Genomic DNA, 24512 nt, shown 5'->3' on the forward strand with positions numbered 1-24512 from the left:
GATTCAATATGCTCAATCAAAGCCAAACTGTTTATGTATAAATGTGTTTGATTATAATTCCGTGAAGAAAATTATAACCAAACTAAAAAAAATCACATAAAACATTCAATAATTCGATTGCTGCACTGCGGCTTCACTTAGGTCTTCAATTCAATCACGGTTCTACTTACAGTACATCCAGAGAATTTAGGCTATGTTATGATGGTGATGATGAACTATGATTGTGATAATGATGGGTATGATGATGAAAAATACTTAATGTCCAGTCTATTGGTGATGATGATCTGTGCTATTGCTGTTAAACGGGCTATTGGCTTGATGTGATGAATGATGGCTGCGACTAAAGTTGATATGAATTGGATTCTCATCTAAATTCAATTGTGCACTGCAGTGTATGGTCCACGTGGTGGTTAAATTTTCTTGAAAAACGGTCACTAATTGTTCTGAACATCTGTCTCCGATATTGCGGGCATCAAAATTCAAATCCTTTTGGAAAACTTGAGGTGTTTTGCGCCATAAAGGGGCCGGCATGAAAGCTCGAAATGTTTATATGAATGACGCCTCAGCGTTATGGCTGATTGGGGTGCAAAAGTTTATTGTTGGGTCTGGTGGAAATTTCCCAAAAATTTTCGTTTAGCAGCTGGCGAAACACACTGAAGTGTTTCCGCATGCATCACAAATTGAAAGCTTCACTTGAATGTCGTTTGGTAACCGGGCAGTTGTGGATTTTTGGTTACTATCCAAGTCTATGACTGTACTTGCATTAGCCAATTGGAAATCTTCCAATTAGCTGCCGTGGAACATGCTCGAAAACGGCATAAATCTGTGTTGAGTGGCAATAAATGTATTTATTTCTTTTTGGGGTAACAATTTCAACAATTGTTTTATTATAAACCGGTGTTTGATCGCGTTTTAGTAGCAGGCATTGTAGTATAACAATTTGTTCTCAGCCAGATATAATGATGGTGTGGTACCATAGTACCGTTACGCCACAATGCTTTTTCCAAAAACGTGGTTTAGCACTGGGTACAGTATCACCCATGTGACAATCCTGTAGGGACAAAAAAAAGGTTTAATTACAATTGTGTCTAACAATTGTTCCCACCAAAATCAATAAAACGTTTATGTACATCCAATTGGATGTACAATTCTCTAGCTTACTTAGTACGTATACCACCAACACGATTTCTGCAAAATTCCTTCTTGTTCTTTGTGATGTTGTTTCGCCGGCTGCTACTTTTGCAAATGATGCAAAAAACATATGCTGGCCGTATAGGGATCACCAATGCGAAAAATGCATCGACCAATGTGTTGCCGCCACGTCAGCAAAACATATGATCACTAACAGTGTTGCACAGGCGTGGTGATTCGTGTAATACGACGCATGGCTGACAGGGTGACACAACAAACCCGAAGAGTTACCGAAGACCCGTCGGAGGAAAACTAATTCGGGAAGTCAACCTACAACAGCTTTGACGTGGGGAAGAACTGCGACCCTGAGATAAATAAACGAAAACATCAAAGCAACAGCCGGGCATCTACTTAATCGGAACCATGTGTTGAAGGTCTTTCGAGTGATAGACCCCTATCTTTCGTCCTTGTAGATCTTCTATTTCGTAAAGTGAATTTCCTACCTTTCTGGCAACCCTACATTTGACAAACTTATGACAGAGCTTTGAATTAAGATGGCGCGAAGCGTCACTCAAAATGAAGTTCCGTCTAAGTATTTCCTGTCCTGGCTGAAAGTTAACCTCGCGTGTCCGTGTATTATAACGTGCCGCTGACTTCTCATACGAATCGTGAAGTTTCTCTTTAATCGAAGTTTTAATTAAATCGTGAACGTTGTGTTTCGGTATAATTTCGACCGATCCATCTTCCAAAGTGCCTAGTTTCTTCGCTAAAGCATACGCGCTACCGTGTGTGATCATGTGTGTTCCGAACAGTGAAAAATAAGGAGAACATCCTATGGATGTATGGATGGTGGACCGAAGTGAACATTCAATTGCTGATAAATATCGGTCCCAATCTTTCTGATCTTCGGACACATACGTTCTAATCGCCGCGATAATTGTTCGGTTGACTCTCTCCGATGCATTCGCCTGTGGAGAATATACCGCGTTTCGGATTTGAGTGCAACCATAACGATCTAGAAAGGAAGTGAATTCCGACGAAATGAACTGTTTCCCGTTGTCCGAGTGAACAGTTTGTGGGACCCCAAATTTGTGAAATACTTCACTTTCTAAAAATCGGATAACACTTCGCGAGTTTGCCTTCGCTAAAGGCTTCAAAAGAACAAATTTTGTTAAGTGATCTAACACTATAAAAACATATGCGTTGCCTAACTTAGACCGCGGAAAAGGTCCTATAAAATCTATAAAAATTTTCTGCCATGGCCTATCAGTGATGGTCTCGTTTCCCATCTTCGATCTTAATACCTTGTTTGGAGCTTTAGTCTCCTTACACAAAACACATGAGTTAATATAATCACGAACTTGCTTTGCCATCTTCGGCCAGTAAAAATATTGTCGAAGAGCAGCTACCGTCCTACCAATACCACAGTGACTCTTTAATACAGACTTGTGAGCGTTTTCGATTAAACTTTCGGTTAAACTGATGGGAACCCAGAGTTTCCATATGAAATTTTCGTGAACCGGTGTGCCATCGGCAGGAAGTGTCTTTTTATAAACAAAACAATCGACAATTTTCAAATCGGGAAGACTTTCTTGGTTCTCGCGTACCAATTCTAACAACTGTGTGTATTCTTCATTCTTGAATTCGGGCGAACTTAAATCAATCAAGGGCTTTTCATCAGTGAACATGTTGATTTCATCCATGTGTAAACGAGACAAAGTGTCCGCGACTACATTTTGTGATCCCTTTCTGTGCTGTATATCGAAGTTAAAAGCCTGAAGCTTCAAGCTCCACCTCGCCAACCGACCACTGAGATCTTTCTGCCCCATCAACCATTTCAAAGCGCTGTGATCAGTGATAACCGTGAAAGGCATCATTTCAATAAAGGGACGGAATTTCTTTATTGCACTGATCACGGCTAAGCACTCCCGCTCAGTGACACTATAATTCCGTTCAGCTTTCGTCAACTGAGCGGAATGAAAGGCGATGGGACGTTCCAGACCTTCAGCGTCTAGCTGGAACAACACTGCCCCTAACCCAAGATTGGAAGCGTCACATTGGACGTAAAATCTTTTATCGAATACAGGATGGCTCAAAACAGGACTGGTAGTCAAAGCTACTTTTAATTTGTTAAAAGCCTCGATCGCATTTTCATCGAATGAAAAAATTTTGCCCTTCTTCAAGGTGCTAGTCATAGGAGCGGTTATCTCAGCATAGTCTTTGATGAAGCGCCTAAACCAAGAAGCCATCCCTAGGAACCTACGAACATCTCTAGCGGACTTTGGAATTGGAATATCAGTGATTGAGTTAATCTTTGATGGATCAGGCTTTAATTTTCCTGCCCCGACAATATACCCGAGGTATCTAAGCTCTCGACGACAAAATTTGGATTTCTTGAGATTGATGGTCAAGTTTGCCCTGGTCAACATTTCACCTACCTGACGAAGTAGTTCGACATGTGAATCAAAATCCGGAGAAACTACTAACAAGTCGTCGAGGTATACGAAAACCTTGTTTTTCAGTTCCGGTGAGATCACCCTATCCATTAACCTGCATAACCGTTGGGCTGCATTGCACAACCCAAACGGCATGACAGTAAATTGATAGTGTGGTCTCCCCGGAACTGTAAACGCTTTCTGTTGCCAGAGGCATTTGCCAAAATGCATCCTTCAAGTCTATGCTTGATATATAATAAGTGTCTTGTAGCCTGCCTAAAAGTGCATCTATAAATGGTAGCGGATACGCATCTTTTACGGTAACTTCATTTAGCTTGCGTGCATCCAAGCAAAGCCTGTTCTTTTCGCCTCTACGTACGAGTGTGACTGGCGAATTCCATGGACTTGTACTTGGTTCTATAACACCTAGACTCAACATGCGATCCAATTCCTGATATATAAGAGACTCGACAGCTGGCGATACTGGATAATGTCGCTGTTTTATGGGGACAGCATCCCCAGTGTCAATGACATGTTCCTCCAGATCTGTCTTGCCGAGACCATGCTTCTCAAAATCTCTAAAACTTTCCTTAGCTTTCTCAAGCATGGCTAATTGGTCATCGGACAAGATATGCATATCGGAATCTACTTTATCGGAATGGATCTCTAAGCTGCTAATAAGTTTTGGTGCTACACTGAACTCTTTCCAAAAGTCTACCCCGCAGTACATGGAATTCTCGAGACCAGGAATAAGATAAACATCCATGGTCTTCGTCTTACCGTCGTACGAGAGCTCAACACTAACTTTACCAGAACAAGAAACTCGCTGGCCACTAGCTGTACCGACGCTACATTTATATACAGGATTAACCTTCAGATTTAATTTATCAACCAAAGAAAAACAATTTTTACCTAAACAGGTGACACTGGCTCCACTATCAAAAAGTGCTAAAACTGATACTCCATTGACAAGAACTTCTCTAAATGGTCGAGGATCATTGGGTCTAAAATCAGAAAATTGAGCAGACGATATTGATAACCTCTTAAGTCGCCTACGTTTATATCGCTCACGAGTCTTCATAATACGTTTGGAAACAAAAACAGTGGTATCGGCCGTTATTTCGGAATTGAAAATTCTATCACGAGTCTTCATATAATTGGCCATGCGGACGTGAAAAGGTAATGTCAAATCAGGTTTGGTTCTGGCTAAGTTATTGGAAGGTCTGGGTAATACTCTACATGGATCAGAAAGAATTGGATCTGTAGACGTGGAAACATCAGTAGAGGCTAGTCAATCCACTGTCTGAGTAGCTATGGATTCGGACTTAGAAACATTAGAACGACTAATTTGTTTGCAGTTATTGCATTGTGGGGTGGTAACCCCTGGTGATCCGCAGCGGAAACAAAATACTGAACGATGAGAACTGGAGCAATTCTTAAAAATGTGGCCATTGCTGCCGCAATTCCAACACCGTGAAGGCTCATTTTTGGAAACACCAGTTGGCTTCTGCCGTAAACGCAACTCCTCAACATCATGGACTAGATCATCAAAATCAGAATCGTTAATTTCACTTATCATTCGAGGGGGTTGGTTGGTCCTAAATCTCATCGACGATTCCCTTTCAAGAAATTCCTCAGCTTTCCTAACTTCATTTCGGAATTGTTCCACCGAATAAAAAGTGCCACTAAATGTTAAATGGGCAAGTTTGGGTTTCAATCCAGCTTTGAGAATGTCTATAACTTCAAAATCTTTCAAAGGTTCCCTTAATTGAGTACGCAGATTATTTATAGCGTCTATATATTGTGTAGCAGACTCATCTCTCCCCTGCTTCCTGTCCATAATCTGCCTCATTACATCAAGATTTGATTGAAAACGCTGGAATTCCCTAACTATACACAGCTTTAACATCTCCCAGTTCAAATTTGGATATTGACGGATCAGACCCCAGTACCACTGACAAGGACGGCCTTCCAGTAAATGATGAAATTCATCAACCAATTCTTGTTCTGGGCAGCCATAACTATTTCGAAGCCTTTCTACTCGAAAGATGAAATCTTCGACATTTGGTGTCTTTGGGGTAGCATCAAACTTAATGCCCCACTTACTGAGATATGGATACCTGGGCCTGCTAAAATCTTCCCTATTTCGATTTGGAACTTCCTGGTTTCTACTACCCGATCCTGCATGTCTGGTATCGGTTTGTAGTGGTGGCAAATCATGAGGCCAATCAATGCTTTGAGAATGTGGTTCTTGTCTGTTAATAGGATTAGCTGGAGGAACGGAAGATTGAGAAAAAGCAGCTTGAACTGCAGCAGCAACCGCTTTCTGCATTTCCTTTTTCATGGTTTCAACCATTGATGCTTGGGTGGCCTCTAAGGCGGACTGGACTACCTCAAGAACTCCTGTGCTACTAAGCCTATCAATTTGTTCATCATCATTGCCACGAATAGTCAAAGGGCTAAAGGAAGGTCTAGTAATTGTGCTTGGTTGCTCATTTACTTGCGAAAGAGTTGGTGGACTTGCAAATTCGTTTGGTGTAGGCAGATCATTGCCATCAGCGCTAGCTGGGATACCTGATCCGGTACCTGGTTCTGTTCCAGCAGCTTCTCCCACTGCTTGACTTGTCGACCTGGTAATAATGCTGTAAGTTTTTGGCTTAGCACCTGTAGCAGGCTGCATGATGTCCCACAAATCAACAAAAGTTACAAAAAAAAATGTCCTTGTACTACTCAGTCCAACAAGAAATTTCAATAAAAAGCTCAAAATCCAAAAATGTCTTCTCTAATGACCGACAGGTTTTCAAAAAGGTAGGTATGATACCATAAATTCAACAAAAATACCAAAGATATATAGATGAAACAGTCAATCACGGTTACTGCCTTAAGGTTCCGAAAAGTCCAATATAGAAAATCTCATACGCAACAAAACTCAATATGAAAATTTAAATGGTTCCAACAGGTCAGGTATTTTCGAAATGAATCGAATCAAAAATCAATAAATCTTACAAAGTATCTCGAAACCAGAACAAATGCTCAGAAATTCTGTATAACAGAATAAATCGAGGCAATAAATTATTTTTCTCTAGGCTGTGGTAGATCAGTATAAATGTACGTAAGTCCGGGTAAAATTAGTTCGAATAATATTCGAATCAGAAAAAGAAAGGTCTTAGCTGGTGAAGAAAAAAATATAGGACTTCGATAGGCTCTTCAGTCCTCTTCGCCTACCCCTATTGTTCTATGGGGTAAACTGTTCAAAACGTAGGAGTGATTGTTGCCGGTTAGAATTTCCTCAAAGAGTTTCTCGAGGTCTCTTCAGTGTATCTTTAGTTAAGCATAGAACGGCTTTCTAAAGATACACTGGGAAATCGACAACCAGGCAACAACCAATCCTGCGGAAAATGCTCCAACTCAAGGTTGAGCGCTGCCGTCCGAAGGCTCTCCAGACTAACCGCCCCTACAACCTTAAGGTACTTCAGCTGACCTCGAGTCGAACTGAAGACCAGTCTTCGGAAACAGTTAGTCCAGTTCTGTGTACACCCTGTGTGTACGTGAAAACAAACAAAAATATATTGCTACTCAAAGCGTATATATTTTAAAAGTAAGAACTAGCAATCAGTAGTTTGAGCCTATCAAACCCCTCCTGCCGTCTTTTAATAGAAATAAAAAAAAACAACAAATGTCTTGAGGGCGACGACCCTTTGCCTCACGCAATCGGAAAAGAATGGTAACAGTAGAAAAATGAAGAAATCTAACAAGACTAATGCACTGCAGATCACCCACAGAAATCTCAAAAAAAAGTTTCACCAGGTTCCACGACGATGCTTCACATTCAATTTTCAAACCAGACAGGAAATAAAATTGTGCCAAAAATTCCCTCTAGTGTAGGTGCCAGAAAATAAAGAAAACGAAATACAAAGTCTTAAAGTGTGCGACAATTAATGTCAATAACTGTATTCAACAAAAAAAAATTACTCTTTTCAAAAATAAGCTTTGAATCCAAATTCAATGTTTACTACACTGACGAACATTGAGTGCAATTTCGTCAAAATATTCGCTTTAACCAAATTTCCAAAATCAATCAACATGAAGTCTCAAATCATCAACAGCAAATCGCAAAGAATCAAGAATATAGGATTTAAAATATCAAGAAGGATTATTCCAAGAGAAAATTAAATCAGATAATGTTCGGAAAACAAATCTTTAAATGTTTATCGTTCATATATAATAAGAAGGCTAATGTAAAGAGGTTTGGGTCAGTCACAATTAATTATAAACAACAACAACAAACAATCTTCATTATCTTTGAAAAGCGCAGTCAAAAATTTTCCCCAAAAATTTCAATTCTAATAAATCAATATATTAAAGCAGCTATAATATAGCAAATCATACAAAAGATCATAAATAATCAACTGCAGATGACAATATATTATAAAGCTTTAAAGAAAGTCGAAGTATGAATTCAATAATGTAGAAGTTTTGTCGCAAAATTGCAGCTTGACATAAACTCAGGCTTGCAAGACGACTAAAACTCTTTTCCTTTAAGTTGACATTCAAGAAATGATGTTAAAATTTAATTGACCTTAAGTCGCAATTGGTATGTTGTAATATAACAACAACTCAAGACATACTGAAAACCAATCAAACAAAAATTCATACACCTAATGTTCGGGAACAATTCCCATTGATGGGAGTTGAACCTAAGACATTGGCTTGCACGTTGGGCGCCATTTTGTAATGTGCCTGGCAAGTATGACCTCTATTGGTTACCAAGGTGACAATGGCATTTGACTATTTTGGCTCCGGCTTAAGCTCTAGCGGCGAGGAGGTGCACTTGGGCACATACAAAAAAATATATCAATTTATCAGAAAACCAGGAAAAGCCTTGTTGTTGTATTGAATTTGGTTGTTGTTGTTGTTGCTGGTACCCCTAGGTGGAATTTGGGTACCCTCTGCCCTCCCTATGGGTTCGAAGCATAAACCCCCTAATGGGCCTCATGACTATGAAGACCCCCAAACGTAGATTATGACTGCCCAGTTACCTTTACATTACCTTATTATTATTTTCTCCAAATTAATTCATATTTTTATCGTTTTCCTTATATACAAGATTCATCACTACATTTATTCATGTACGTATAAAACAATTCAGGTTAAGGCTTATGATTACTTAAGGCTATTATGCTTAAGTCTAGTAATACTTTAATTCCATTTTTTTTGTTTAAGTGAATTGAAGAAGTAATATTATGAAATAATATTACCAATGTAAAAATGATAAACTATGAGGTTCTAAAAGGGTTAAGGATACACTCTCTGGTGATCTCCCTATTATTAGGCGTCTCCACGCACAATATAGAATTTACTTTAAAGCTAAAATAAATACCTCAACCTATCGAGCTCGAATGGGTATTGGGGTTTGTCCATGGGAAGCCATGGATTTATATATGAATTTGGAAAAATCAATTAAATAGGGGTATCGCTGAGGTGCATCGTACAAGATTAAAAGAAAATATAATTTCGTATCGATGGAAAGATTCAATATTTTGGTATTATCAACAATAAAAAAAAATTAACAATATATCTGATCATCAATTAACACCTTTCTGAACATATATAAAAAAAAATCCGTATATAAATGCATCCATGAGGGTATAATCAACAATTAACGGTATAATTAAACACATGCACAATTATAAGTATGTTAATAATTACACTCGGGTGTATAAATGAAATTGTTCATAAATTTTTCTCTATATTCAAATCTGTTACTCGATCGATATACATATATATAAATATATATACATATATTCAGGAAGAAGGTGTGACTGATCTATAGGTTATGATATTGGGCAATAATTGTACTTAATAATTACGATGAGATCCAATATAAAATACTAGATAATTATATTCATACAGATGGATAGTATGTGACCGCAATTATTGAATGTTGATTCTAATATAACACACTTTAAAATCCATACGTGTTTAATTTAAACATACAAAATTTGTTATACGTAAATGCGTTTGATTATAATTCCGTGAACCAAATTATAACCAAGCTTATCTCAGTTCTTAGTAAAATCACATGAAAGATTCAATATGCTCAATCAAAGCCAAACTGTTTATGTATAAATGTGTTTGATTATAATTCCGTGAAGAAAATTATAACCAAACTAAAAAAAATCACATAAAACATTCAATAATTCGATTGCTGCACTGCGGCTTCACTTAGGTCTTCAATTCAATCACGGTTCTACTTACAGTACATCCAGAGAATTTAGGCTATGTTATGATGGTGATGATGAACTATGATTGTGATAATGATGGGTATGATGATGAAAAATACTTAATGTCCAGTCTATTGGTGATGATGATCTGTGCTATTGCTGTTAAATGGGCTATTGGCTTGATGTGATGAATGATGGCTGCGACTAAAGTTGATATGAATTGGATTCTCATCTAAATTCAATTGTGCACTGCAGTGTATGGTCCACGTGGTGGTTAAATTTTCTTGAAAAACGGTCACTAATTGTTCTGAACATCTGTCTCCGATATTGCGGGCATCAAAATTCAAATCCTTTTGGAAAACTTGAGGTGTTTTGCGCCATAAAGGGGCCGGCATGAAAGCTCGAAATGTTTATATGAATGACGCCTCAGCGTTATGGCTGATTGGGGTGCAAAAGTTTATTGTTGGGTCTGGTGGAAATTTCCCAAAAATTTTCGTTTAGCAGCTGGCGAAACACACTGAAGTGTTTCCGCATGCATCACAAATTGAAAGCTTCACTTGAATGTCGTTTGGTAACCGGGCAGTTGTGGATTTTTGGTTACTATCCAAGTCTATGACTGTACTTGCATTAGCCAATTGGAAATCTTCCAATTAGCTGCCGTGGAACATGCTCGAAAACGGCATAAATCTGTGTTGAGTGGCAATAAATGTATTTATTTCTTTTTGGGGTAACAATTTCAACAATTGTTTTATTATAAACCGGTGTTTGATCGCGTTTTAGTAGCAGGCATTGTAGTATAACAATTTGTTCTCAGCCAGATATAATGATGATGTGGTACCATAGTACCGTTACGCCACAATGCTTTTTCCAAAAACGTGGTTTAGCACTGGGTACAGTATCACCCATGTGACAATCCTGTAGGGACAAAAAAAAGCAATAAAATGCTTAAAAATATTGTTTCGGTGTAATCCTTTTAACGTGCATTAACTCACCTTTTTAGTTTGCTGCACCAGGTTTAATTACAATTGTGTCTAACAATTGTTCCCACCAAAATCAATAAAACGTTTATGTACATCCAATTGGATGTACAATTCTCTAGCTTACTTAGTATGTATACCACCAACACGATTTCTGCAAAATTCCTTCTTGTTCTTTGTGATGTTGTTTCGCCGGCTGCTACTTTTGCAAATGATGCAAAAAACATATGCTGGCCGTATAGGGATCACCAATGCGAAAAATGCATCGACCAATGTGTTGCCGCCACGTCAGCAAAACATATGATCACTAACAGTGTTGCACAGGCGTGGTGATTCGTGTAATACGACGCATGGCTGACAGGGTGACACAACACTTGAATATTTTTTAGCCAGGACAATTCTCTTCGACCTCTACCACGTCTTCCTTCAACTTGGGATTTGAGAATGATCTGCAGGATCTTATATTTGTTGTTCCTCATCAAATGTCCCAAATAGGAAACTTTCCGGGTTTTGATGGTTTTAATTAGCTGCCGTTGTACATTCATTCTTCGCCGAACTTCGGCATTTGACACTCGATCGGTCCATGGAATTTTGAGCACACGTCGGTATGCCCACATTTCAAATGCTTCCAATTTCTTCTCGTCTGCTGATTTTACAGTCCATGTTTCAGCCCCGTACAATAGAACAGACCATACATAGCACTTGATAAAGCGGGTTTTAAGCTCAATGTTGATGTCGTGGCTGCTTAGTACTTTTTTGTATTTGAGAAACGCTTCTCTCGCCATTTCTATACGACATCGTATTTCATTAGAAGATTGCCACTGCTCATTTATTTGTGCTCCCAAGTATTTATATGATTTTACTCTCTCTATTTCTGATTCACGGATTTTTAGTGTGGAGTTGTAGAAATTGGTACTTTTACTAACGATCATATATTTTGTCTTATTAAGATTAATGTATAATCCGTATGAATTACTTATCTCGTTGAGGGAACTTAAGAGACTTTGGAGTCCAACTAAAGAACTCGCTATTATCATGGTGTCATCAGCGTATCGAATATTGTTAATGAATTGTCCATGTATTTGTATCCCAATCCTTTTTCCTTCTACGCATTCTCGAAATATTTGTTCAGCATATACATTAAACAATAATGGTGAAAGTATACACCCCTGTCGAACACCTTTTGATATTACTACTTCATCTGTAGTTTCACCGGATACTTCTACTGATGCTGTCTGGTTCCAGTATAGATTTTTTATGCATCTTATGTCATTGTTTTCAATGCCTATGGATGTCAGAATTTCCATTAGCTTGTCGTGTTTAACAGTGTCAAAAGCCTTTTCATAGTCTACAAAACACATAAATACGTCTTTTTGGACATCGCGACACTTTTGGATTAGCACTTGAACACCAACTAGTGCTTCTCGAGTTCCCATTCCCTCTTTAAATCCAAATTGCGTTTCTCCCATTGCTGCCTCGCATCTGGGGTATATTCTTTTGTGAATTATACGTAGGAATACTTTTAAGGCGTGGCTCATTAGGCTAATTAATCTATAATCGTTGCACTTTCTGGCGTTTGCTTTCTTTGGTATGGGGACAAATGTAGATTTCAACCAATCTCGCGGATATTGTCCTGTCTCGTATATATTATTGAACAGTTTCACAAACAATTGTATATTGTTTTCATCGATTAATTTGATCATTTCGGCGGGAATTTCATCTGGACCAACGGCTTTTTTGTCCTTTAACGATTTTACTGCATATATGACTTCTTCTTTGGTAATAGGATTTACACTTACGAGAGAATTTTCGTTTATGTCAGAGTTTTCATTACGATCACAATCTGATCTTTCATGATCTGTAAATAGTTTTAATATGTATTCTTTCCATATTTGCTTTCTTTGCGAGATTTCAAAAACGGCTTGGTTATTATCATCAAAGAGTATAGATGGAGGTTTCCGTTTGTATATTCCGGCTGTTTCTTTCAGCTTTTTGTGCATATTAAAGTCGTCGTGGAGTGTTTGTAGGGCTTCAATCTCTTCACATTTTCGTTTGAGTTGTTCATTTTTTGCGATACGCGTTGCGATTCTTATTTCTTTGTTGATTTCCCAATATCTTTCGAAGTTTATGTTTTTACATCTTTTTCTTTCTGATCGAAGTTCTCTTATCTCATCAGTCATCCATTCTGCGTATGTTGGTGTTGGATCTTTTTTTAGAGCACTTCTCATAGTAGTTTTAATACTATCCTTAACATCATTCCATACAGTTTCTACTCCATCTTGATGAATTCTTCTAAGGTCTGCGTTTATTGTATCCGTAAGTGCTTGTTTAATTGTCGGGTTGCTCAACTTATTGAAATCGGGTTTCGATACTTGCTTTTTGCGCTTAATTGTTGCAAGTTTTGTCCGAACATTTGCCATAAGAAGGTTATGATCTGATGGTATATCCGCTCCAGGATATGTAGAGCATTTTGTTATACAGGAACTAAAACGTCTGTTGATCAGAATGTAATCTATTTGGTTACGAACCACATTGGTTCTATGGTCCTGTGGGGATTTCCAAGTATATAATCTTCTTGGGTGGAGTTGAAATAGCGTATTTGATATTATAAAATTGTGTTCTTGACAGAACTGAACGAGTCTATCTCCCCTTTCGTTTCTTTCCCCCAAGCCATGTTTTCCCGTGACGCCAGCTACATGCTCATTGCCAACTTTAGCATTGAAGTCACCCTGTATGATGGTCAATTCGTGGGGTTTTGTCATTTTCAAAAGTTTTCCTATGTCGTCGTAGAATTTTTCAACTTCATCTGAACTCCCATCACATGTGGGTGCATAGACTTGGGTTATATTCATGTTTATTGGTCTTCCCTTTATTTTTACCATCATTGTTCTTTCAGACATTGGGACATATCCAGATTCACAGTTAGCTATATGGTTCTTCATTATAATGCCCACACCTTTTCTATGTACACCGTTTAGGTTTCCAGAGTGGTACACTCTTGTATTTTCGTATCTAAAATCTCCACAACCTGTCCACCAAGTTTCGCTGACTCCAAGTATGTCCATGTTTAATCTATTCATTTCACATACCACATTGTTGAGTTTCCCAGCTTCATATAAGCTTCTAACATTCCATGTTCCAATATTTAGTTTATGTTTTGTTTTACCTCCGGGGATTCTTAGCACCCTCATTTCGCCGGAGACTGAGGGCCATTCATTCTGTGTTGTGTTGTTCATTGTATGATTTTCAAGGGAAGTTACTTCAGTGGTTTCCCGTTTCCTTCTGAAGGATTTAAAGTTTTCCATCTTGTTTGCAGCCGCTCCTCATGGAGTTCAGACGCTGTTTGCTGCCGCTTCACCTGAAGACAGACGCAGCCACCTGTTGGTCCACGAGACGTATTTGATTTCCGTCTTACCACCCATATCTGGGAAGCATTCCCCTATCCGCCACCTGGGGACGCGCCCTATAGGGGTTACAGGTTCCCCGTAGTTTATTTGTTATTAATTGATCGTAAGCAGTATGTTTCTTTTAATGGTTTAAATTCTGGTATTGGTAACGTGACTTGTGGTGTACCGCAAGGGTCGATTTTAGGCCCCATACTCTTTCTTGCCTATATTAATGATGTCGTAGATGCACTAGAAAGCTCTATATGTAAGCCTTATGTTTTCGCAGACGACATTTTCCTACTGTTTCGTTATTATTCTTCGGAAACATCGGTAAATTCCCACCTTGGCTTCATTTCAAATTTATTGTTATGTAACAAGTTGGAAATAAACCCTGCGAAGACTAAAGCTTTGTATTTTCATCCACGAAATCAACCTAATTCTCATTGCAATATTTCAATAAATGGGCAAAATATTGAATTTGTAGACTCTTTAAAATGTCTTGGTTTAATTCTCGATTCGCAACTTTTTTTTACTGATACATTTATAATGACATTTCTAGAAGAGTTTGCCTGACTTTGAGAAGACTTTATAGCCTTAAACCTTTTACACCGTTAAATGTTAGAATACTTTTGGCTAATCCATTATTAATGTCCGTATTAAATTATGGCATTGAAGTTTTTTCAGGAACGTGGTCTTACAATCTTGATAGGATTGAACTAATAGTGCGAAAAATTGTAAGATATATTCTTCAGTTGGGTATCCATGAACATGTTCGTGCCTTCCAATTAACATCTGTTTTTCTTGGTTGCAATTGTCGGGATTACATTAATCTGCGTACAGTTCTTCATTTTTACAAAATAATGAGAACTCACAACCTCTAGCTTTGGTTCGAGAGTTCTCCTTTATTAATTCCACACGCAACATACAAATTGATGTTCCATTCATTCGAACTTCTGCTTTTGAACACTCTTACCTAGTACGTGTTTATCGTGTATGGAACTGTTTTCCAAGATCGCTAAGAAAGTTTTGCTATTCTTACTCCACCTATAAGAAGTTATTGAAATCACATTTTAATGGTGAATTGAATACATAAGATTTACTCATTGCTATGGGATCATATATTTTTTTATTTATAATTTTACAATATTCATATGGCTGGAGGCCATCATAATTATTGTTAGTTTTTTTTTTTAATCTGTCTATTCTATCATAGTTTAGCACTATATTAAGTTAATTTTCCAATACATGTATAATTGGCCTAAAATGGCTTCCTTTGTATTGAATGTAAATAAATTGAAATTGAAAAAATTGAAATTGAAAATTTTTTTAAAATGCACACCGTTGCAAAATCTACCTAATGCATCAGTTTTTTGCCTGATGCTTATTTTGTGTGTATTCTGCGTTTCAATTGCGCAACAGTGGCGTTTTGGTGTGCAATTCATTCTATTCATGGTATAAGTAAAGAGGTAGGTTTAAATGAAAATAATCTATAGAACCCTTGCTTTTCCTGAATTCCTAAAACGTCAAAATTAGTAAACACAAAAGCAACAAGTGGGTTTGTTTACAATACCATTTTTGAGCATTTTATAAAAAACGCGAACAATGAATGAAGTGTCAAGGTTTTTCCACATAATCGAGTTGTGGATATGATAAAATGTTTGTTTCAATGCAAAGCTGACAAATTTCTTCCATACAAATGTTCTAAAATCAATTTTAAAAATCATTGAATTCGATTGTTTTTAAAATTGTTTGGCATATTATTCAAACACCACACACACATACACAGTTTGTTTATATTGTTTTGAAGTTTTAGGCATACTCGAATGAAAAAAATTTAAATTGACATAAAGCTTTGGCTAACCTTTCTTATTAAACCATGGTATTGAGGATAAATGACTCTATTCTTTACTTGCCAACAAGATTTCTTTCACTAGGAGAAATAAAAATAAAAAGTAATAGGACTTGAGAATAATATTATAAAAATAGAAAATTCACAATAAATTTGTAACAATGCTTGTAAAACTATTACTGGCACAAACTTTTCTAAAGTCTGCCTGACTTTTGTTGATAAATTAGTTTTCGTAAAATTTTTTTTTTTGGTATTTTGCATCGATTTCTTAGTTTTTATGTGATTAAATGTATATCCGCGTTGTGCGAACTAAATTATTATATCCGTGTTGTGCTAAAATATAATTGCCGATGCCTACAAAATATAAAACAGTGTTAAGAGGCAAAAAAGTCATGGAACTTTTGAATCATAAAAAAGAAGAAGTTTTCAGGATTGGTGATGTAAATAGCGGTTGTGATGAAACTAGAAGTGAATGCGAACATAGTGAAAGTGGCGAAACTACGAATAATTATATATTTGAAATTCATGCATATGTTCCCAAACCCATTTTCTAAGGGACACGGTAGATTTATTTCTTATTAAAGACTGCATGCCGCTTCATATTGGCTTAATGACATACTTGTTATCGCCAAATCCTAACCGCGTGTTTTACGACACCATTTGTATAAAAGTTTTTCATTGTTGATCCGGAAATGTCGTCTACATTACGCTGAGGGATAGCACCGTTGGATATTTTGCCCGACTTGAGAATATCAACCATGCATACAGAGTGCAAGGCGCACAACTATTGCACGAGAAACGCTATATAAAGTAAGTTCAATTTACAAAATTAACTGCAAAAATTATCACTAAATTTCTACTTTTCATAGATGCCGCAACTCCAACGACACATTCGATCAAGACGGTTCGCGAAAAATGCTATAAAGACGCGAAATAGTTATAAAACCAAAAAACTACACACTACACATTTTGTTAATTTATAACTAAATCTCAAAATATGAAATGAATTTATAAAATTTTAATAAAAATTTAAAAAAATATATGTAAGCTTGTTTTACTATTACAAGGGTAAGCTTAAGATAATATTAATTGCATAAGCTTGTTCTACAATTACAAGCGTAAGCTTATAAACAAGGGTTCCGTTTTGATTTTTCTACAATTATGACATAAGCTTTTAACAACAGATTTCTCAAGTCTTTTATAAGGTTAAGGCTTATGTTGGTAAGCTTATTATAATATAATTCTCAAGCTTTTTTGGTATGTTGGGTTGGGTATTCAAATAGCACACACACATACACAGATTGTGTATATTGTTTTGACATTTTAGAAACAGTTGAAAGAAAAAAATTGAACTGACAGAAAGCTTTAGCTAACCTTTCTTATTAAACCATGATTCTATTTAAATTTATATTGCAATGGAATTTACAAATTAAAGCCACTAGACATAGTGAAACTATATAATGCGTCATAAGGCCAGATGATTTTACCCAATCTGTGAAAATAAAGAAATTTATAACATTCAAATTTCAATAAAAATAGTCTTGTCTCTGTAGTCTTTACGCGTTTTTTTTAAAGACGCTGCAATTGAATTTTCTAAACCTCCAGTACATTGTAAACGTACTATAAGCCATAGAAGTTGTTAATGCTCTCAATCAGCTGATTGCCTTTGTTTATAATAAAATCGCTATATTGTCCTATGTCAAAGAAAAACCGACTGAACTTGACTTATTTTAATTTCCAAGTCAATTTCCAACAAGTAAACTATTTATGTACATATGTACAAAGTCATGCCAAATACCCGAAGCAAAGTGTGTTGTCTTTGTTGTGAAACATGTTTGGAATGGAGTCCGAATTTAATTGGAGACGATGGAGAATGTACCGACGTTTACGAAATAACAGTGAAATATTTTGATCCTATGGTAAGAGTTTGTTCTCGTAAAAGTATTGCACAATTAACTTCGAGGTTCTTTTCCAGGTACTAGCTTTGGAAAATGCTTATGAAGAGTCTCCTATACAATCTAACGTTCTGTGCAAGCCTTGCTGGAACCATATTCTAGAATTTCATGAATTCCAATATAAAGTCTTGGAGAAAAACAATCAAATTCTCAAAGAAGTAAAAGATCGACTACTATCAACAAATGACAAAATAGAAGCGAAAGAAATAAAACATGAGCTCACACAACATATCGTTCCAAACACTGTAGGTGATTTATTCCCTGCGGAGGAAGGAATAACACCATTAGAGAATCTAGCTAATGTAGGGGATGCATTAAATCGAAATGAAAATTTTGCTGGAGAAGAGTTGTCTATCTTTATTAAGGAAGAAGAAAAACTTGAAGATAGTGTGTCTTTTGATACATCAGTTAATGTCGATGGAGAGTATGTTTCTTTCAACAATGATACAAAATCGGAAGACAGTTTAGGTTGGAACAAATCAGCGAAAGAAGTGAAGACAAGAAAAACAACGAAAAAACGACACGAAGAAAGCTCATGTATAAAAGCAACTTCAACTTCAAAGAAAAAAAGAAAACAGAGGAAGAAAAAAGATAAAGCGGTAAAACCTCCAAAAGAGCCAACTTTCAACAGAGCTGAAAAAATCAGGGAAATGGATGAATTTATAGCAAAGTTCATACCAAACTTTGAATGTGATCTCTGTAAAGAAAGTTTCCCCAACTATGACACCTTACGCTTACACTTTACCAAGGAACATCAACAAAAATGTTATGTTATTTGCTGTGACAAGAAGATTCGTCGCCGCTACTTACTGGTTGATCATTTGCATTTGCATATCGACCCGGAAACGTATAAATGTAATCTATGTGGAGCCGTTTGTAATAGTAGTAGATCTTTGCAAAATCACAAACTATTTATGCACGAAGCAGTAAAAGACCAACAGGTTTGTGATCAATTTGGAAAAACAATTATTGGCAATGTGTCTCTTAAGCTTCATAAAATGATAATGCATACTGAAGACGGCAAGCGACGAAAATGGCCTTGTGATATTTGTAATGCCCAACTATCCACAAACAATAGTCTCAAATCGCATAAACTATCATTTCATAGTGACGGAACAACGGCATTTGTGTGTAAAGATTGTGGAAAAGTAGCGGCAAATGAAAAAGCCCTGTTGCGACATAAAAAGTTTGTTCATTTAGTGGAACCTAAATACAAGTGTACATATTGTGAAAAGTCTTTTAAGAGGAATATACATTTAAAGGAACACATTGCTACACATACTGGTGAGAGTTTATATCAATGCCCACATTGTCCTCAAACATTTAAAAATAACGCTAACATGCATAAGCATCGAAAGATAGCTCATCCTATTGAATGGGCAAAATCAAGAGAAAATCGTTTAGTACCAACTAAAGTTAATTCTGATGGAATAATAAATGCAATTCTTTTATAAGTTCTTAAATATGTGTTCTAACGTTTTTTTTATATTTATTTTACAAACATTTTTGGAAAGAGTCATAATCTCAGCAAGGAGTTTTATTTGTAAGATATAGAGTGATTGCTTCAGTTAGAATTTACATATACATATTTTAAATTCAAGATTTGTCAATTGGAGCGGAGTAAAGCCATAGCAATTCTCAAGTTAGTTGAATAAGATTAACAGGCTATTGAACTATTAATGCCCCTTAATTGGCATACTGTATAGTAAGGCTGACTTCCGAAAAGTCATAAAACTACGTTGTGTCAGTTATTGCCCTTTCATTGTAAAATTCAAGCCCACAATATTTTCAAGCACACTTTCAGTTCCTAACTTCAACTTGATCAGAAAGGATCGTGTTTCTCGCCGTGGTTGTGGTGTTTGTCTGTACATTTCTAAGCATTTACGTTATAAAATTATTTTCAAAGGCGTACAATTTGGTGAATGTGAGTCGTTATTTGTTGAAGTTTTTGGTACTAATACATCATATGTTGTCGGTGTGGTCTATTTGCCAACCGGTGCCATTGATGTTTTTGAAAACCTACATTCAGATTTATTTTACAGATTCCCTAACATTTTGTTAATGGGAGATTTTAACTATAATTTATTCGATCCTTTCAGATCTGCCACTTTTCGGTCTCTTACAGCTAGATGTGGTCTTAATTTCATCCATAATTCTTTACCTACGCATTTTAATGTGCCCACAAATCGCACCTCTTTGATTGATTACTTTCTAACTAGCAAACCGTCATATGTTGCCCATAACACCCAGATACAATATCCATTTTTTTCATCCTATCACAGTTTTATTTTTATTTCTTTAGATTTTGTATCTCAGGTGAGAAGTGATTGGGTTGAATTAAAGGATTACAATAATTTCAGAATTGATCACATTGCTGACACGTATATTGGTGTTGATATAGATTCAATATATCATTCAAATGACGTGAACTCTCAGTTATCTACTTTAAATACGGCTATTGATATACTTCATTCATATGTTCCTACGGTTAGATTTAAACGTAGCACTAATGATAATTCTTGGATGAACACATCTGAAGTTAAGGTAGCCAGTAGAGATAGAGACGCTGCTTATGGTGCTTATCTTAGGAATCCAACAGAGCTTAATTGGAAAAATTATACTCGTCTTAGAAATAAGGCTAAGTCCACTATAAGGAAAGCTCGTTTTCGCTTTGGAAGTAGAATGTTTTCTAATGTAAACGGCTCACAAATGTGGAAGAAGTTACGACATTTAGGTTGCATTGGTCGGGAAGAAGCTTCTGTTGCTGAAGACATTGATGTCGAAGCCATTGGAAATAATTTTCTTATTAACATGTTCCCACCAGATGGTACTTCTTTCAACTTTGAAGAATTTATTGATGTTACTGATTCATCTTTCTCTTTTCATTCCATAACTGAATATGACTTAGTTCTTGCACTTAATTCTATAAAATCAAATTCATCTGGTTATGATCAAATTCCAATTAAATTTATAAAACTGATTTTTCCGGCTATTTCAGCTTATGTTCTACATTTCTTTAACACAATTCTTACTGTTTCATGCTTTCCATCTGCGTGGAAACTTGTTCGGGTTGTCCCTATCTCTAAGGGTGTCAAAAATTCTTGAGAACGTAATGAAAACCCAAATTCTTGAACATTGCCAACGTTACTCTATTTTAAATCCATGCCAGTTTGCTTTTCGCAAAAACCACAACACTACATCGGCTTTACTAGCAATCACTGATTCCATAAGAAAGCATATTGACAACCATGCTAATTGTATGTTGGCATCATTGGTTGGTATCATGTCTCTAAAGCGTTTGATCGTGTCAATTATGTAATCTTACTCCAAAAATTGAGAGATACATTTATGTTCTCTAAAACAGCATGTAAAATAGTTTATTTGTTATTAATTGATCGTAAGCAGTATGTTTCTTTTAATGGTTTAAATTCTGGTATTGGTAACGTGACTTGTGGTGTACCGCAAGGGTCGATTTTAGGCCCCATACTCTTTCTTGCCTATATTAATGATGTCGTAGATGCACTAGAAAGCTCTATATGTAAGCCTTATGTTTTCGCAGACGACATTTTCCTACTGTTTCGTTATTATTCTTCGGAAACATCGGTAAATTCCCACCTTGGCTTCATTTCAAATTTATTGTTATGTAACAAGTTGGAAATAAACCCTGCGAAGACTAAAGCTTTGTATTTTCATCCACGAAATCAACCTAATTCTCATTGCAATATTTCAATAAATGGGCAAAATATTGAATTTGTAGACTCTTTAAAATGTCTTGGTTTAATTCTCGATTCGCAACTTTTTTTTACTGATACATTTATAATGACATTTCTAGAAGAGTTTGCCTGACTTTGAGAAGACTTTATAGCCTTAAACCTTTTACACCGTTAAATGTTAGAATACTTTTGGCTAATCCATTATTAATGTCCGTATTAAATTATGGCATTGAAGTTTTTTCAGGAACGTGGTCTTACAATCTTGATAGGATTGAACTAATAGTGCGAAAAATTGTAAGATATATTCTTCAGTTGGGTATCCATGAACATGTTCGTGCCTTCCAATTAACATCTGTTTTTCTTGGTTGCAATTGTCGGGATTACATTAATCTGCGTACAGTTCTTCATTTTTACAAAATAATGAGAACTCACAACCTCTAGCTTTGGTTCGAGAGTTCTCCTTTATTAATTCCACACGCAACATACAAATTGATTGACGTGTTTATCGTGTATTGGAACTGTTTTCCAAGATCGCTAAGAAAGTTTTGCTATTCTTACTCCACCTATAAGAAGTTATTGAAATCACATTTTAATGGTGAATTGAATACATAAGATTTACTCATTGCTATGGGATCATTTTTTTTTTATTTATAATTTTACAATATTCATATGGCTGGAGGCCATCATAATTATTGTTAGTTTTTTTTTAAATGTCACCGTGGTGCAATGGTATGCACACCCGCCTTGCACGCAGAAGGTCAGTGGTTCGATTCCCCGACCAGACAACATCAAACATTTTTCAACGGTGGCAAAATACCCCTCAGTAATGTTTTTTTTTTTTTTTTTTTTTTTTTTTTTTTTTTTTTTTTTTTTTTTTTTTCATATTTCAGTTTTTTCTTTATTGAATTTCTAGGCCCCAGCGCCTAAAGGCTTTGTAGGGGCAATCAAAAAAAATGACAACTATCAATTACACATATTAAATAATAGTTTAAAATTTAACAGTGAAAATCTACGTTAGAAGTGTTTCAATGTTGTTTAGTAAATATGTTTTTAGTTTGTTTTTAAAAGATAAAATATTCTTAATGTTTCGTAATTCCAGTGGTAATTTATTATATTCACTTGGCCCAGCAAAACCAATTTTCTGTTTCGTAACTTCAAAACGACATCTAGTGGCATGCAACAGGTCACCTTGGCGAGTATTTCTAGAAGTTCTACTAAAGTTACTGTCGAAGACGATTGATCCATGACCTCCAAATGATTTAAAAACATAACTCAATATGTGTTGCATATATAAACCTCGCACAGGCAATATTGTTTTTATTTTGTCTTTATAAAGCCTTACTGTAGAATATCTTCTTGCTAAATTGAAAACAAGTTTCAAAGCTTTGTTCTGGGCTCGCTGTAAATACTTTAATGCTCTAGTATTCTTCCATGCATAAATTCCCGGCAAATATGTTAAATGAGAGTGTATCAGCGCATGATAAATCATTAATTTACTCTCTGTACTTAAAAGCCTTTTATATTTACGAAGTATTCCCGAAGCAGATGCAATTTTTGATGTCAGCTTATCAATGTGTGTGTTCCATGACAAATTGTTATTCATATTTAGCCCCAAATATCGTACCGACTTAGACTCTGTAACTAGAACTCCATTTATGTGAACCTGCATAAGCTCTCCGACTGAATTGGGCTTAAATCGTATGAATTTAGTTTTTGATGAATTCAAAACTAAGTTGTTTAATCTGGCATACTCTCCCAGTATGGCAGAATCATATTCAATTTCCGTTTGGAGAACTTTTTCATCCTTGTATCGGTAAAACAGACAGACATCATCCGCGTACATTACCAGCTTGCCAAAAAAGGGAATATTCTTCATGTCATTGATGTAAAGCTTAAAAAGTAATGGGCCCAAAACACTTCCTTGGGGAACACCATGCTTAACAGGAAGATAACTACTTTCTTCTTTACCAACTTTAACAAATTGAAATCTATGGCTTAGGAAGTTCTCAAAAAACGTTAAGGTGTTGTGGTCAAACCCAATATAATGCAATTTTTTAATAAGGATACTGTGATCTACAAGATCGAAGGCCTTCGAAAAATCAAAAAACACTCCGGCAACACCCTTGAAACCATTATCTATTCCATTGCAGACATAATCCATGATATTAAAAATGGCTTCATCAGTTCCGGTGGCTTTCCTAAAACCAAATTGATCTGCAAACAAGATTTTATTACGCTCAACGAACTTTGTAATTTGTTCCGAAATAATTTTTTCAAATACTTTGTCCAGCACCGACAAGACTGCCACAGGTCTAAAATCCTGTATATTCTCATGTTTTGATTTCTTTGGCACTGGTATTATTTTGTGTATCTTCAACACATCCGGATATTCACTTCTCATTATCATATTGTTGAAAATTTTAACCAGTATGTCTGCTACAATAACTTTCCTTGATAGCAACATTTTCGGCTTTATACTATCAGCACCACAACTTTTTCTCTGATCCAACGCATTTAACTGGCGACATTTCCTGAGTATATCAGCCTTGAAATACTTCTCTACAAGTGGTGTCTTAAGGCACGCCGTTCGGACTCGGCGATAAACAGTAGGTCCCATATCATTGAGCTAATATAAATCGGGGTGCACTCATTGATATGAGAGAAGTCTCCCTTGTCCCGTATGGGATGTTGTGGAACAATGTTTTGTTGTTTTTTTTTTTTTTTAAATCTGTCTATTCTATCATAGTTTAGCACTATATTAAGTTAATCTTCCAATACATGTATAATTCGCCTTAAATGGCTTCCTTTGTATTGAATGTAAATAAATTGAAAAAATTGAAAT

General features: G+C 36.1%; 1 protein-coding gene and 3 long non-coding RNA genes across 4 annotated transcripts; 2 read left to right on the forward strand and 2 right to left on the reverse strand.

The window, feature by feature from the left end:
- Positions 1-360: 360 nt before the first annotated feature.
- LOC141396644 (uncharacterized) lies at positions 361-1447 on the reverse strand. Its single transcript, XR_012411214.1, has 2 exons — positions 1162-1447; positions 361-1051 (listed from the first exon to the last, which is right to left on the reverse strand). It is a non-coding gene; the product is annotated as an uncharacterized lncRNA (long non-coding RNA).
- Positions 1448-8647: 7200 nt separating this feature from the next.
- LOC141396642 (uncharacterized) lies at positions 8648-11082 on the reverse strand. Its single transcript, XR_012411212.1, has 2 exons — positions 10783-11082; positions 8648-10705 (listed from the first exon to the last, which is right to left on the reverse strand). It is a non-coding gene; the product is annotated as an uncharacterized lncRNA (long non-coding RNA).
- Positions 11083-16470: 5388 nt separating this feature from the next.
- On the forward strand, positions 16471-17042 carry LOC141396643 (uncharacterized). The gene is made up of 2 exons (XR_012411213.1): positions 16471-16812; positions 16872-17042. It is a non-coding gene; the product is annotated as an uncharacterized lncRNA (long non-coding RNA).
- A 598-nt stretch (positions 17043-17640) lies between these two features.
- Positions 17641-19420, forward strand: LOC141396639 (uncharacterized). Its single transcript, XM_073972263.1, has 2 exons — positions 17641-17921; positions 17978-19420. Exons 1-2 carry the CDS (start codon positions 17778-17780, stop codon positions 19409-19411), a joined length of 1578 nt encoding a protein of 525 aa, XP_073828364.1. The 5' UTR covers positions 17641-17777; the 3' UTR covers positions 19412-19420.
- The last annotated feature ends 5092 nt before the right edge of the window (positions 19421-24512 follow it).

The sequence above is a fragment of the Musca autumnalis genome, unplaced genomic scaffold, assembly GCF_047663935.1.
Source record: "Musca autumnalis isolate F117 unplaced genomic scaffold, ASM4766393v1 scaffold_3, whole genome shotgun sequence".
Lineage (NCBI taxonomy): Eukaryota > Metazoa > Arthropoda > Insecta > Diptera > Muscidae > Musca > Musca autumnalis.